General features: G+C 41.2%; 1 protein-coding gene across 3 annotated transcripts in view; it reads right to left on the bottom strand.

Moving 5' to 3' along the window:
• Window positions 1-15,213, bottom strand: part of LOC127053991 (lipase member M-like) — a 90,664-nt gene extending 75,451 nt beyond the window's left edge. Inside the window, exons 1-8 of one of the 3 annotated variants that reach the window (XM_050959576.1) lie at window positions 14,948-15,213; window positions 13,966-14,051; window positions 10,846-10,960; window positions 5,130-5,247; window positions 4,048-4,246; window positions 3,108-3,217; window positions 1,081-1,217; window positions 209-355 (exon numbers count right to left, since the gene is read on the bottom strand). In XM_050959576.1, the coding sequence (XP_050815533.1) occupies window positions 209-355; window positions 1,081-1,217; window positions 3,108-3,217; window positions 4,048-4,246; window positions 5,130-5,247; window positions 10,846-10,953 (819 nt within the window). In that variant the 5' untranslated portion in view covers window positions 10,954-10,960; window positions 13,966-14,051; window positions 14,948-15,213. Of the gene's footprint in view, window positions 1-208; window positions 356-1,080; window positions 1,218-3,107; window positions 3,218-4,047; window positions 4,247-5,129; window positions 5,248-10,845; window positions 10,996-13,965; window positions 14,052-14,152; window positions 14,244-14,947 lie in introns of those variants that run through there. The other 2 variants (XM_050959577.1, XM_050959575.1) reach the window with 2 other exon arrangements.
• Between the last annotated feature and the right edge of the window lie 1,180 nt (window positions 15,214-16,393).

Here is a 16,393-nt window from a genome sequence, read left to right as displayed (position 1 = left end):
AGCTTTCCCCCAAAACAGTCATATAGCCCTCTGAGGGTTTCCTGTCTCTCAAACCATTCCTGTGGACTTTTCCATGGAAGGATGTGATTTGGCCCTGACAAGGACTTCAAGATTCAAATCACAGAGTTTCAAGTTAAAAATGAATATGACTTGAATATAGGGGCTAGAAATCTCCCTACACAACTACAGCCAGCTGTGTTGTACGTACCATATTTATGTTATTTACATTGTAGCCTCCCAGAATGAAGAAGACATTTCCACAAAGCTTAGTAAAAATACCGCGGCCACAAAAGGAAACAATTAGCTTTCTCAGCCATTCACTTTGGTGAAATAATTCCCTTCTGCCAAGCAAGACCTGGAAAAACACAAAGGCATTGATCACTTACTGAATTGTTCTATTCATTTTTCTTTTTTCAACCCCCCTCCCCTTATACTCTATTTCCCCCTTTTTCCCCTATTACACCCCTATTTTTCCTCCCCCTCCCCAACCTGCTGGCTACATACTGCTTGAGGGGGTGGGGGCATGTGGGAAAGAAGTTGTTTGTTTATCCATCAAACAGGTGTAGCACAGGCATTGCCCGATCAACGTGGTTGAGCTTCAGATTTTTTTGCTTGTTTAATAATAGACTCCCTTTCAGGTTAACTCCAGATCTGCTTTTGCTCCTGCACCTGCAAGTACTTATGCACATGAGCAGTTTTGCACAAATAAGTAGCCCCATTGACATCAATGGGATTACTCACACTTGCGTAACACTTATGCATGTGATTTAGTGTCTGTAGGACTGGAGCCACAGTGATTCTTCTGGAGTTACTGTAAATATAGGTAAGTATGTTTTTTAAGTCATGAACTTAACTTTGTGGAATGCAATAGTCTCCTTTTGTATTTCTGGACATAAGTAAGAGAAAGACGTAAGTAGGTCAATTAATTCTCCCAGTATTGTGGGCAGAGTTGAACATCTTTAACCACAGACATGAGCAGACCCATACATTTCTAGTAAAATATATGTTTTCAGTTCGTCCATTCTAAAAGTCAAATAAATATTTAGACAATCAAATATTTTAAGTAGAAGGATCACATACCCTGAGAAACTTTTCAGGAAGATACAGGAGTTTTACTGCAGGGCTTCTGGCATATTTAACTGTAGTTACAGGGGCTAAGGCAAAATACAGTTTGATTCTTTTAGCCAGCTGGGGCATCGTTGAAAATGTAATGAAAGCTGAGAAAATTCAAGAGAGAAGTTAACTAGAGCCACTTTCATAAAGTAAAATATCAGTATTTACCATACTCCATCCTTCAGTTTCAAACTTGCAGGCAATCGTATAGCTATTCAGATATTGATTGATTACTGAAGTAAGTGTTGATCCTAGATTTCATTTGAAATCCTACTATCCTCCCTGTCCTACAGGCTTGCAAACTATTATCTGAGGCCATGGCTACACTAGAGAGGTGCAGCGCTGGTGAGGGGGTTACAGCGCTGCAACTTAGGATGTGGCCACACTTGCAAAGCACGGCCAGCGCTGCAACTGATTGCAGCGCTGGCTGTACACTCGGTCAAGCCTCGGGTGTAGCGATTCCAGCGCTGGTGATCCAGCGCTGGTCAGCAAGTGTGGACCCCACCAGCGCTTTTATTGACCTCCGGGGTATAAGGAGGTATCCCACAATTCCTGTCCACAACAAACCGGAAGAAAGGGGGAGCTCGGAGTTCAGCCAAACTGCTTATTTAAAAAACAAACACAGCTCCTGTTTGCTGAGTGAGCGGAGGCAGGCAGGGGAATTACTTTGGAATGTTCACAGCTGTTTGCTTGAAGAGAGAAACAGCACGCTCACACGGCAGAGGGGGAGGGGGAAGTCCATGTTGAGCAGATGCTTATCTGGTCTGATGGCTATTTAGGAGTGCATAATTTGCATTTAGTGAATGAGAGAGGGGTGGGGGAAGGGGTCAGAACTTTTAAAATGATTGAAGGTAGGCACTGTGTGTCTTCCAGTCCTTAGAATTTGCGAAGCAGGGAGCTGAGAACAGTGTCAGCTCCAAAAATCCAATCTCTCTGTCTCTCCCACGCTCCCTGTCACATTCCACCCCACCCCCCTCTTTTGAAAAGCACGTTGCAGCCACTTGAATGCTGGGATAGCTGCCCACAATGCACCACTCCCAACAGCGCTGCAAATGCTGCAAATGTGGCCACACTGCAGAGCTGGTAGCTGTCAGTGTGGCCACACTGCAGCGCTGGCCCTACACAGCTGTACGAACACAGCTGTAACTATCAGCGCTGCAGAACTGTAAGTGTAGCCATGGCCTTACATTCTCCTCCTACACTGATACTCTTCTTGTTGTGTTCTATCCCCACTACTTCTCCAAAAATTCATCTCAAGCATATATACTGTTTAGTTCTGAAGATACATGCATTACTCTCCCAAACAACTGCCTCATTATATTGCCTTTGTTTTTACCCTCCACTCTACCCAACCCCTCTGTCAGCGGCCATCTCCACATTTTGCTTGTCTTAACTTAAGTCCTGATCCCACAGTTAGATCCAAAACCCCTTAACCCACGAACTCAATGCAATTATTGGGCCATATTAAACTGCAGTGTAAGTCCAAATCATTGGAGTTACAGCAGGAATGCATTTGGCCCATTCTGTTTTGTTATCTTTCATATAAAAGGTGTTAGAGAGATCCAAACACAGTCTTCACTGCTGTATAGCGGTGCAGACATGATTCCATAACTAGGGCCCTACCAAATTCACGGTCCATTTTGGTCAATTTCACTGTCATAGGATTTTAAAAATAATAAATTTAATGATTTCAGCTATTTAAACCTGAAATTTCACGGTGTTGTAATTGTAGGGGTCCTGACCCAAAAAGAAGCAGAAGTAAGGGTGGCAATACCATGACTGCCCTAAAATAACTTTGTGACCTCCTGCAACTCCTTTTTGGGTCAGGACCCCCAATTTGAGAAATGCTGGTCTTCCCCGTGAAATCTGTATAGTAGAGGGTAAAAGTGCACAAAAGACCAGTTTTCACCAGGGGCGGAGAGGGAGAATGAGATTTCCTGAGATAGGACTCTATCCATAACACATCACTCTGCATTCCTTGTAACATTACATACCTATAGCGGCACCCTGTGAATAGCCAACATAGTACAACTGCTCTTGTCCAGTTTTCTGCATAATAAAGTTTAGCACTGCTGGAAGGTCAAACTTGGCCATCTCATCAAAACTGCCGAGAGAAAGGATGAAAAACATGCATGCATAAATTAAATCCCAGATGAGTTAGCATTGGATAAGGGAAATCTAGGTTTGTTAGATGAGAAAAAACAAACTGCTTTGTGAATAATTCTACTATTTTGAGTCCTAGGTCTTTGTGGCACCTGGTGTAAAAGAGACTGTTCACTAATTTCCGAGGTGCTTTCTGCTCATACCTTAGGGATTGATCCAGGCCCCATTGAAGTCAATGGACAGACTCCTTTTAATTAGAGTAGGCTTAGGATCAAACCATGAGTGCCTAATCTTCCTATGTAGAAGAAACAATTAATTACATAGTAATGGAACCACTTTCATGGAGACATAGGATCATATAATGTACCACTACAGTCTAGTCTTCAAACATTCATTAAAATAAAAGTGCACTGGAAGCCCTAGTGATTGAAGTTTTCTGTTTGCCTTCAGGGAAGGTACAGTGTGGATACAAGCACTGCTGTCTTCCCTGAGTCACCCCGTTGTTGAACCTCAGCAGTGTCTAATAGGCCAATGAGGACTCCAATTAGTGCTAGTTATGGTAATATTTTTTCAGTGTGGCTAGACTACAGCCAGCTCATTATCCAGCACCAGCTTCTAAGCCATCAAATGGCAACAATTTTCACTCATTGCCAACGTGCATTGAGTTTAAACCAATGATCCAGATGTACTCTGACACCACAGCGATGGGTGCTTTATAAAAATCTAGATAGATGAGCAGACAGATAAAAATGAAAGATTTCAATATCCCATTAACAATATCCCAAGTCCCTCCGAATGCTATTTCCAACAGTGCTCAATAATTCAATCTACCTGAAAGACCAGAACTCATCTTGCTCAACAGAAAGATTGAGGTGTCTTCTAGACCAGGTGTTCCCTCTGCTGTTTCCCATCCAAACGTCATAGCCAGCATCTGCTAGTATGAAGCCCAGGCTATTGTTGGCCAGGTTTGTGACCCAGTTGCTAGCATCTCCTAGTAATCCATGTTGAAGAAATACAGCAGGCTTTACAACTGAAAGAAAAAAAAATTACTGAGCTGCTGGATTAATATGGTAATACAATGATACTCCTGTCCAGTACTCAAAACTGTGATTCCCAGTCCTGCGCCGGATTAAAGGCACACTCCTATGGATTTTTTTTAAGCGTTTATCCCTTTTTCAATTTGTTATGAGATATAATGAATGCCTGGACTTTTAAAAAGTTGATTTCCTGTTTATCTAAGGAATATCAGAATGTAAAGTCTAGTCTCGCTGGTTTTACTGAAGAAGTATGGCAGAACTGAGGGATGAGTTTCTAAATACCTTAGTTTAAGTAGTAAAGCCATGGAATATTTAATAAAGGCTTTCTTTATTCAAAATGTTAATTCATCACTGAGATTAAACAGGTGTGAACAAAAGCAACCATAACACAAACCATGAGATCCAAGGAAGAAACTCGGCTTTCCTGAAAGTGAGTGTTTGGGGTAGATTGCAGCCTTCAAGCTTTTTTTTTTTTTTTTTTTCTAATTTCTACTGATCAAATGCTAAATCCCTCATGATCGGAGTACAAGCTTAAGTTCATTCAAGGCCAGATTTTCAAAAACAGACCATTAGAACATGGGTGCTGGAACTACAGGTGCAAGAGCACTCCGTGGTTTCCATCATATACAGGGTTTACAGTTTTGTTTAACGGCTTTCAGCACTCCCTCTATACAAATTGTTCCAATGCCACTGATTTACCACCAAATTCTGCTCACCTTACTCACAAAAACATTTCCATCAACTTCAGTGTGACTACCCACCTAAGGCAAGCAGGACTTGAGTCCAAACGTATGCTGATTGGCAAAGCAATTTAGACACCTGTTTTTCAAAATGTGTCCTATTAAGTCTTCGTTGCTTTACAGAAATAAATCATACCCGTATTCCCCTGATTTTCTATTCCATAAGGGATTCTGTTAATGCTAAGGATATAGCCATCTTCCGTCACCACTTCATGCTCCTCACTGGGGTACCCTCTATAGGTAATGAGCTCGCTCTGCAAGAGAAAACACAAATGCTTTTACTTAAGATGGCTTATGGGTGTTCATTTTCTACACAGTATGTATATGGAAGGATCTCTGTGATGACAAAATTTTGTGGACTAGATCCAGCTGAGGATCTGGTCCCTTAGTTGTTAGTTATCCAGAACAAAAAGAAAATATCATATTTTAATGACACATCCCTCAAAACGACCCCTCTTTTCTTTCATATTCCACAATATATTCTGGAACGTTTTAGCAGGATTGTTGTAAGCAAGACATGAAAAGTAATTCTTTCACTCTATTCAGCACTGATAAGGTCTCAGTTGGCGTACTGTGTCCAGTTCTGGGTACCACACTTCGGGAAAGATGTGGACAAATTAGAGAAAGTCCAGAACAGAGCAACCAAAATTATTAAAAGTCTAGAAAACATGATCTATCTGGAAAGATGTGTTTGTTTAGTCTGGAGAAGAGAAGACTGAGTCTTAAAGTACGTAAAAGGTTGTTATGAAAAGGAGGGTGATACAGTGTTCTCCTTATCCACTGTGGACGGGACAAGAAGCAGTGGAGTAAAATTGCAGCCTGGGAGATTTAGGTTAGACATTAGGAAAAACTTCCTAACTGTAAGAGTAGTTAAGCACTGGAACAAATTATTGTACCTAGGGAGGTCGTGGAAATTCCATCCATCACTGGAAGTTTTTAAGAACTGGTTAGACAAACACCTGTGAGGAATATCCTAGATAATGCTAAGTCCTGCCTTAATGCAGGGAACTGGACTAGATGATTTAGTGAGGTCCCTTACCGCCCTACACTTCTATGATTCTATGTTCTAAATCTCAGCTCTAGAATTCTGCCACTTAGTCAAACAAAGACAGAAATCTAGAAAAAACTTAAAATATGGAGATTAAAAGAGAACGATTAATCATTGAGAAATCTGTTAGTAGCTAGAGATTTCAGTAAGAGTCTATTTTGAAGGATGCCAAGTTAGCTTGTGTAATTCACATACTGTACAAATGTTTATTCAAGGAGATGAATGGTGTTATGTGTATATGGGTATGAAGTTTATGAAGGAGAGGTGATAGCCCCTCTGAGTTAAGGTTGGACCCAGAGTTACATTTTAAAGCTACTCCCACTGCAACAATAAAATTGTTCTCAAAAGATTCCCTGAAAGTTAACCTTTTAGAAGATTAGAGAAGTTTTCCAGGAAGTTAAAAAGAAACTAAGTTATTTTTGTGATTAAAATCCCTTAAAGTTGGCTCCTTTTTGATATGTTTGCCAGTTACCTAACCCTTCTTTGTCCCCAATGAAATCAAGTAACACTGCAAAATTTGAAACATAGGTAGACATTGACATTTACTCAGCACTTTTCAGGGTCAGGAACAGCAAAATGGCTATGAGTTTAAGATGTAAAATGCTGACATTTTTAGAGTGTGAAATGTGGTGTGATGGCAAAGACTTAGGTCTATGAGCTCTGTGTGGTGGCTTGATGAGATGATGAATCATTGGTTCCTATGCAGCTAGGGAGTGCCAGAGAAGACAGAGTGTGTGGAATAGGTTGGAAATGTAAGCAGGGGGTAGAAGGGAATAGTGGAAAAGGAGTGATCTCAGGTAGTGTTAAATTCAGTTTTTGAACTTTTCTGATACTGAATTTCCAGCTTTTTAGAATAAAAATATTATGAAACCACCTTAACTTTCAGTTAAAAACTGCCTGTGAACTAAGCAAACCTCACAACAGCCCCATAATATAATGTTATCTCCATTTTACAGTGGGCTACATGATGGCTCAGAAAGGTTGAGTGACTGAATATACTCCTATATTCAAATCCTACAAATTGTTGTAATAATCTTTGTGCAAACTATGCCTTGTAAAGTATCATTTGAAAACTCAATTTGCTGGTCATTGTTGTCCTGGTAAAATGTGGTAGCAACATTGTATGTGAAGTTATAAGCTTTTCCTATATGATGTTATTAACACATAGAATCATGGAACTGGAAGGGACCTTGAGAGGTCATCTAGCCCAGTCTCCTGCTCTTGTGGCAGGACTAATTATCTAGACCATTCATGTCAGGTGTTTGCCTAACCTGCATTTTCCAAAACCCACAGCCCTGCCCAAACTGAGGTTGGCAAACAGGTCTGTCCTACACAAAGGAATGTGTGCTCTGCTTCATTTGCATGTAAGCAGTAAACAGAGTCATCAAGCAGGATGGGAAACAAAGGAAGCTGAAACAGGTGAGAAAAAGGCAGCATGGTACATCCTTCCACATAGACTTTTTGTCTCTTGGTGCCCATCTGAAAATGTTGAATCTGAACCAGAGAAGGGGTCTGGACCTACAGGGTTTGGTCAGAAAGACTGCTGAAAATATATGGTGAGAAACTGCTTGAATCTGATATAGTTTGTTAAGTTAGGTATTAGTAAATGTCTTATTATTTTTCCTGTAATCATGTCTGACTCTTATGTCCCATTACATGTATTCACTTAAAATCTCCCTCTTTGTACACTTGTTTTATTGTTTTATCTAATCCAGTGTGTCTAAATTGAAGTGTTTGGTAAACTCCATTTGGGAGGGCACGTTGTGCACATATTATTTATTTTAAAGAAATAATGGACCTAATATAACTTATGTTGTCCAGAAGAGGGCTGGGCTGTATGGGACATACATTTCTGGGGGGAAATCTAAGACTGAGGGTGTGTTGGGGTCACTCAGCAGTATAACTGAGGCTGGTGAGAGGCAGTGTGTAATCCGAGTGTGGCTGGCAGACTGCAGCCACACACAAGCACTCAGCATGTGACTTGCACGCTGGAAGGCTGTTTGTGAGCTGCCCAGGTGGGAGCTACTTCAGCAAGGCATTGTATGGTATCCAAGGTTTCATGGCAAGGGTGACACAGCTGTTCATGAGCTGGGATTTGACCCTGGTATGTCACAGTGACTTGCCCAGGGTCACACAGGAAGTGAGCAGAGCCAGCTCATTGCTCTGAAACCACCACTGTCCCAGAGCTTTAAGGTTCCACATGTGCTGCTGGAAGGCAGGGTCGTTTTAGAGATACTCAGCATTCTTTAGTGGCATGGCAGTAGGATCAAAATTTTTTAAAAGAAACCAGTGATTTAAAGGGGCTTGATTTTCAGGGAGTGGGTGCTCAGCACTTTTTGAAAATCAGCCCCTTTACTATGTCTGATGCTGGGTGCCCCCCAAAAATGAAGACATCCAAAAATCACAAATCACTTCCAAAAATCTTGGTGGAGGAAGTCTGTAGTTCCAGAATCTCCATTGCTTGCCCTTTTCAGCTGGAAGGCTGGTGCTGGTGCAACAAAATCCAGTATTCAAAGGGAAATTTTACTATGCCACTTCAGTAAAGAAAAATACTGCATGTTGTAGTTTCTATCCCTCATAAGCTGGACTCTGATACATGTAGGTAGCAAGGAACATCTGGCAAAACAGAATGACAATAAGCCCTGGCCTATGAGTTTAGGTGGAATTTAGCAGCGTTAGATCGATTTAACCCTGCACCCATCTACACGACGAAGCCATTTTTGTTGACTTAAAGGGCTCTTAAAATCGATTTCTGTACTCATCCCCGACAAGGGGATTAGTGCTGAAATCGACCCTGCTGGGTCGAATTTGGGGTAGTGTGGTCGCAATTTGATGGTACTGGCCTCTGGGAGCTATCCCAGAGTGCTCTATTGTGACCGCTCTGGACAGCACCCTCAACTCAGATGCACTGGCCAGGTAGACAGGAAAACTTTTGAATTTAATTTCCTGTTTGGCCAGTGTGATGAGCTGATCAGCACAGGTGACCATGCAGAGCTCATCACCACAGGTGACCATAGAGTTCCAGAATCACAAAAGTGCTCCAGCATGGACCAAACAGAAGGTACTGCATCTAATCGCTGTATGGGGAGACGAAGCCATGCTATCTGAACTCCGTTCCAAAAGACAAAATGCCGGAATATTTGAAAACATCTCCAAGGGCATGAAGGACAGAGGTTATAAAAAGGACCCGCAGCAGTTCCGCGTGAAACCTACCAAAGACTCAGAGAGGCAAACGGCAGCTCCGGGTCAGAACCCCAAACATGCTGCTTCTATGATGAGCTGCATGCCATTCTAGGGGGTGCCCCTACAACTACCCCACCTCTGTGCTTCCCTGCTCCCCCACCCCTCCTGGGCTACCTTAGCAGTTATCCCTCCACTTGTGTGATGAATTAATAAAGAATGCATGAATTTGAAACAACAATGACTTTATTGCCTCCGCAAGCAGAGATCAAAATGGGGAGGAGAGGGCAGTTGGCTTACACGGAAGTAGAGTGAAGCAGGGGGGTGGGTTTTCATCAAGAGAAACAAACAGAACTTTCACACCATAGCCTGGCCAGTCATGAAACTGGTTTTCAAAGCTTCTCTGATGCACAGCGTGCCTTGCTGTGCTCTTCTAACTGCCCTGGTGTCTGCCTGCACATAATCAGCAGCCAGGCGATTTGCCTCAACTTCCCACCCTGCCATAAATGTCTCCTCCTTTCTCTCACAGATATTGTGGAGCACACAGCAAGCACTAACAACAATGGGAATATTGGTTTTACTGAGGTCTAACCGAGTCAGTAAACAGCCCCAACGAGCTTTTAAAAGTCCAAATGCACATTCTACCACCATTATGCACTTGCTCAGCCTATAGTTGAACTGCTCCTTACTACTGTTCAGGCTTCATGAGCCATGGGAGCCAGGGATAGGCTGGGGTAGGTGCAACTGCACGGTGCTGCCGACTGGGAGAGCAGCCTGAGACAGAAGCCTCCACGTAGCATGATATTCCAGGCAGGACTGTCTCTCCATTAGACAAAACTTAAAGAAGAGAATGACCTGGAGTCATTCTCATTTTTGTCCAGGCGCCCCCTGACCGACCTCACCAAGACCGGCCAAGAGCACTTATTTATGCCCCAGCGCCCCCGACCAACCTAATCGAGGTTGGCCAGGAGCACCCATGGGACAACGACAACGGCTAGCAGTTGTATTGCACCATCTGCTGTCTGCAAGGCCAGGGGATGCTGCTGTGTCACACTTCAGTAGCACATCTTCCAGCAGCACCCAGGAGACATACAGTGACAGTGAGCTGAGCGGGCCCCATGCTTGCCGTGGTATGCCGTCTGCACAGGTAACCCAGGAAAAAAGGTGCGAAACAATTTTTTGCTGTTGCTTTCATGGAGGGAGGGAGGCAGGGGGACCTGATGACATGTACCCAGAACCACCTGCGACAATGTTTTTGCCCCATCAGGCACTGGGAGCTCAATTCAGATTTCCAATGGGCGGTGGAGACTGCGGGAACTGTGGGATAGCTACCACAGTGCAATGCTCTGAAAGTCAACGCTAGCCTCGGTACTGTGGATGCACACTGCCGACTTAATGCGCTCAATTGGGACACACATAATCGACTGTATCAAATCAATTTCTAAAAAATCGACTTCTATTAAATCGACCTATTTTCATAGCATAGACATAAGTGTTTGAGAACAGGGGAAATGTTAGCTGAGTGCGTCTCACCCGAACTTCTTAATACAGACAATTCTAAACAATTCTGTGCTATCATCAATGCATTCCATTTGTTTTAAATTAATTCCAATGAATAACTTACAATGTTCATATATGCCTCAGGATCCACGTGATCTCTCTTCATTCTTATGAGTTTCTCTAAAGATACAGTTCCTTGGAACAAATATGCCACTGTAATGAATAGCCACATCTTGGTTCTGTGTAAAACAGTACATTCATCTGTTAACAACATTGCTCTAGCTGCACGTACAATACAATACGGACATGGCACTTTGTCTGAAAAGAGGTGAATTGCTGAGAGATGAAGTTGTGCCTGGTACAACAGTGAGCCACCTGGCACAGCTCCTGATTGCTTATGCAGTGCAAGCAGCAAAAACTGGAAGCAAAAAGCTTCATAATGCACCCACCCAAGAGTCAGGCATATACCAACTCAGGACTTCCTTGAATGAATGCTAGGCTGTAGTGCCAGCATTCAATCCCAAAGGCACTCCATTGCCCTCCTGTCTGCAGAAGGCTGAGCAAGTGCATAATACTTTTTTCCCAAAAGCAGGAGTAAGGAGAATTGTATGGCATGCTGTCCTGGGGCCCCTCAGGTTACTGGGGCATTCTGCCTGCCTCTGCCTCACAGAGACAAAATGCCTCAAAGCATCTCTGCTCAGAAGCTGCATCTCTATATGCTCACATATTCTCACTTTCTCTCTCACACACATACACTCATGGGGACTGGCTTCAGAGAGGAACAAGACAACAATTTAGCTTGCAGACTCAAAAAGATTTTGACAGATCTGTGGAAATAGCAAGGATATAGTTAAAATAATTTAAAATTTGACAATTCTCGTATTAAGACGAGGAAAGGCAGGAAGGGCATGTGCAAAGTGACATGTACCATATGATTAACACGATTGAAGATTTCAGTCTGCTTTTTATCAACATGTTTCATTCTGAAAGTGTAAGAAACTGAATTCTCTGAAGGACTGAAATGAAACCCAGGGCCTGACTGTCCAAGGCTGGCAGCTTGTGTCCTTATCTGTTTCCTGTGCAAAGTGAATGCAAAGCACTACCGTATGGTTTTGTCCCCACCTTGCACAGGTGTGAATGACTACACAAAGGTACAAGGCAGTTAGGGGTCAGGCCCAATGGACTTACTCAGAAGAATAAAAGGACTATTAGATTTATAGAATTGGGCTCTAAATAAAGACTAGAGTGACCTCAACACCAATTTTAATTAGCAAAAACAATGAAGAGTCCTTGTGGCCCCTTAGAGACTAACAAATTTATTGACTCCTCGTTGTTTTTGCTGATACAGACTAACACAGCTACCACTCTGATTTTAATTAGGTTACTCTAAAACTTTTTTTGTTATTTATTTTTAAAATGTCCATGTCACATATAACATATCTCAGGGGAAAATTATTCATATCTGTACATAGCTCTCCAATGAGAATGAGGCAGAGAAAAAAACTTAGTTCAGAGAGCTATTAAAATTGGATTAATTAGCCCTAGTAACCCTCCATAACAAAGGCGCTAGACATTTGGTGGCACGGAACTAATTTCAGGATCAACACAAGCAATGGCATTGTCACTTGTATAAACAATACTGATGACCTCGTGCTTGGCATATCTGAATTAACTGAGTCGCTGGACCCAGCTTCATATAATATTTTTGTATTTTTATCTTTTGTATTACACACGGCTGCCTGGGAGTGGGTGTTAGGTTCTGTCTAATTAAACGGACAAAGAAGAGGCGAGCCAGAAACCAAAACTGTTCAGAGAAAGGGTTGGTTTCCACAAACCTCCCCATCTGAAAAAAATTAGAAGAAAAAGTTTTGGTTTTTGGTTTAACATTTCTTTGGTTCTAAAATGTTAGGTCATTTATACTTAAAAAAATGTTAAAAGGTCAAAATGCCTCAAGTGATCCAAACCCATTTTTTTCTGGTTAATCAGTTCTCAAAAATGTTCAAAATGTTGTGTTTTTGTCCCAATTCATGATGGAAACAATTTTCAATATCGCAATAATTCTTGCAAAATGGGAAAACCATTTCCCATGTAGCTCTAATAATGATCGTCCATTCAGTCTCTGATTCCTTACATGTAACTCTTTTTCCTCTTTGATCCCATCCTAAAAGATTAAGGGGACCGGGAATAAGTAGCTAGAAGATTAAATTAATGATGAGGTTTTAGTGGCCTAACTACCTGATCCTATTGCTTTATCTCTTATTGACTCCTAGAGTTCAAAGAATTACACATAAGGAGACAGTAAAAACTCTAATGGGGTGATCAATATGCTATGCAATAGGGACGACTATCAACAGAAGCAAGAATTGCACAGCTGCTGTGTAGTAAGTGTAAGAAGTACTTTTGAAAATCAGGTGACTTATGTAGCAACCAACTAAAGACTTCAGATCCTAAATGTAGGCACCCTTTTTTAAAATCTTGGCCAGAATTTGTAATTTATACAAACGACCTAAATGTCAAAGTCCCTCTACTTAATGGGATATGGAGGTGGGCCTTGACAAATGCAGTTGAGTGCAGCAAAGTCCAGCCACACCATGGGAATAAGAATGTAAGTGGATGAGGACAGGACAAAGGTGAGAGGGTATTTATGAAATGTGTCTTTGGTCTGTGAATACCTCTGAATCGTTTTGTAGATTTCAGAGAACCAGTAATGTACATCTAAGCTGAGCATATTTCATTGGCAAACACACTGCAGTTGCTGCTCCTCAGGCCAATAAGTATCCATGGTAGTCTTTTCAGAAAAGTTAACATAAATAAAGGGTTTATTCTTCCCCTTAGAATAAAAGTTACACATATGTATACACAAAGATATACACACTGTATACACAAGGTCCCTTTTTAAATAATATTAGCTGTTTAGAAAAGTTCACTTCTTTTATAATGAAAAGGATACATGCATTTTAAAGTACTTTCAGATCAACTCATCCTTCCTACTCATTCTCTCACCTCTCTTCCTCTACTGAAAAGATCTACAGACCAGAAGAGAATGAGTTCTACAGTCACCCTTTATCAGAAGGCACCTTTCAGCAAGCAGCAATTATTTTGTCCATGTAATTTTAAACAAGAACAAACCTTGGAAAGGTTACTTCTCAACAGCACATGCTAAATCATTATTTGGTTTTGTCTCTTGCAAGCCCAAGAAAGCCATCACAATTCTGGATCAGAGTGAAGTGAAAGTATTACCAACCTTGTGCTCAAGTTCACTTGCTCCACTCAGAGATTCTGATGCAGGAGTGACGGCAACTCTGATGGCTCCGGTGTTTAACAGCAGCACTAGGTAAAGGAGATAAACAATGTGACATAAATAGCACAAAATTTTCCCAATAATAATGGCAATGAGCACTCATTTCTCTCCACTTCCTTCTTCTTTTTACCTGGCAAGTTAGCAGCACTTCAAGTTATTCATATTAAAGGGAGTGCACTGCTTTAGTGCTACTTATAGGAGCTGACTGCCTTGACTCTCACAGAATGCCGTAGTTTTAAAGGGAATACCGAGCCCCTTGAAGTGGAACAGCCTCGTCAGGAATTTCAAATACAAACACATTCACAGAGGTGTCATGCCAATAAAACCTGGAAGAATTCCCTTTTTTACTGCTAGCCTGCCAGGCCAGTTATATTCTTGTTCTATGGAGGGGAATAGACGGTAATCTCATTCTTTGATGCCATGATAAATGTGAATTTTACAGCACAAAAATGTTTTTATTCTCTTTTATGCACATGCTGCCATTCCATATTGCTAAAGTGATGCAGAAGCAGCTAAGGAGATTTCCCTATTCTGATTATATATGCATACTCTCAGTGTGAATTCCATGCATACAATAATGAATATATAAACCCCTTCGGTGTGCAATTAGAAATGAGAAGGAAAGTTTTAGGGGAGAGTCTGATCCCATGAGATTTGCTGTCACAGAGCCCTGAACTCAGGTCCTGGCTGGAAAGTAAAAGATGAAATAATTATCAAATATCTCATGTTAAAATGTATTTATAAATGTTATGTCTATCCTTGGATTTTGGCTGGGCTTTTAAGTCTTTTTTGGTATTTGTTCATAAAGAATTTCAGCTTGCCGCTAATAAAACCATATTTCCTCCTTTCAGCATGAGCTCCAAGTCCCCTTATCTTTGAACAACAACATGAATTTCCAGAATAGACTGTTCAAATATGTGCTTACTTTTGAATGCCTCACATCATTCAAATTCATTAAGGTGTAGTGTTAACTGGTTCTGAAGAAAGCCTGATTCATTCTTCTGGGGAAAGTTGTATCTTATAGAAAAATATGGAATTCACAACAAAACAACATGATTGGTAGAATCAAACAAATGTGCCAAGTCCATAAATGTCAATATATTGGCATTACTGACTATTGCAGGGCATAGTCCCTTGAGCTCAATGAGACTACAGATGTAGTAAGTGCTTGGTTTCGTAGTAAATGCTCAGAGGATCAGATGCTTAAGGCTTAGTCCTCCCAAGCCTTATAAACGTGCTTAATTTTATGCAATGGGTAGTCTCGGTTTAAAGAAATTATTTATTACTGCATATTACCCTTCCAAGTAAGGAACATTTGTGGAGCACAGGAGCCACTTAACCGTAGGCTCCATTTTTCTTCCCCCCAATGGATAGCTGAACAAATTTTGAATTGAAATAAAAAGAAACTAAAATTCCAAGATTGAAACATCTCCTTAGTTTGGTAGGTTCAAAATGAAGATCAGAGTGGATCAGGCTCATAACGCACAACCACACACACATGCACACAAAAAAGTGATGGAGATAGCAAATAAAATAATTGGTAACTAAAGTAAAACCAGTGAGACGATGCCCTGCAGCATCTTAGTTGAATATGCAGGGCTCTGTACATGCTCACAATGCCTATGTGAATGTTGATGATTCTTGTATATTATTAAAACAATCAATTTCAATTAAATGAAACCATCAACAAGGCATTCTGATTTTATGTTATATTAATGTGAGCTGCTATTAATCTTTAATACATGTTCCTCTATATGACATTGGTTCAGGAAAGATTGGACTTACAGGAATGGGTTATTTTCTTGGGGACATGGGGATGCATTAATCTTGCATACTGTATTCCTACTTGAGTTTATTAAGTAGAAGGCATACACTCAAACAGAGATATTACCAGAGGTAGCAAAACCAAAGTAACTGTTGCATCTTGTATATCCAATACCATTTTCAGGACTCCAATAAATAGCTCTCTGTACTCTAGTTCTAAGTCAAACTGTTCCTTTCATTTTAGTTTTTTACAGAACAATCTTTCCAGTGTTGCATTACTCTGCCTATTACCTCTCCACATACACATCAAATCCTTTGGGCCTAATTTTCAGAATACTTCCTGTACTGTTCTACAGGTGGGACTATTGCCATTATCAATTCTCACCCATGTTCTGTCATCTATGGCCATAAACAGAAAAGCCAGCAGCAGAAGACAAGAAAGTTTTCAAAACCTGATTAAAAAATTAAGAGGAGAATTAATAAAAGCAGAAGTTAGGTTTGCCACCTTTTGAGTCAGATAAGGGTATATTCAGCATCACTGGCTGTGCCCTACCTTGCACAACCACAATCCTAACCCAAATTGCTCTCCTCATCTCCCTGCCAATGG

The sequence above is a fragment of the Gopherus flavomarginatus genome, chromosome 6, assembly GCF_025201925.1.
Source record: "Gopherus flavomarginatus isolate rGopFla2 chromosome 6, rGopFla2.mat.asm, whole genome shotgun sequence".
Taxonomy (NCBI): Eukaryota; Metazoa; Chordata; order Testudines; family Testudinidae; genus Gopherus; species Gopherus flavomarginatus.
The sequence above is the reverse complement of the archived record's forward strand: the minus strand, read 5'-3'. Positions and strand labels throughout refer to the sequence as shown.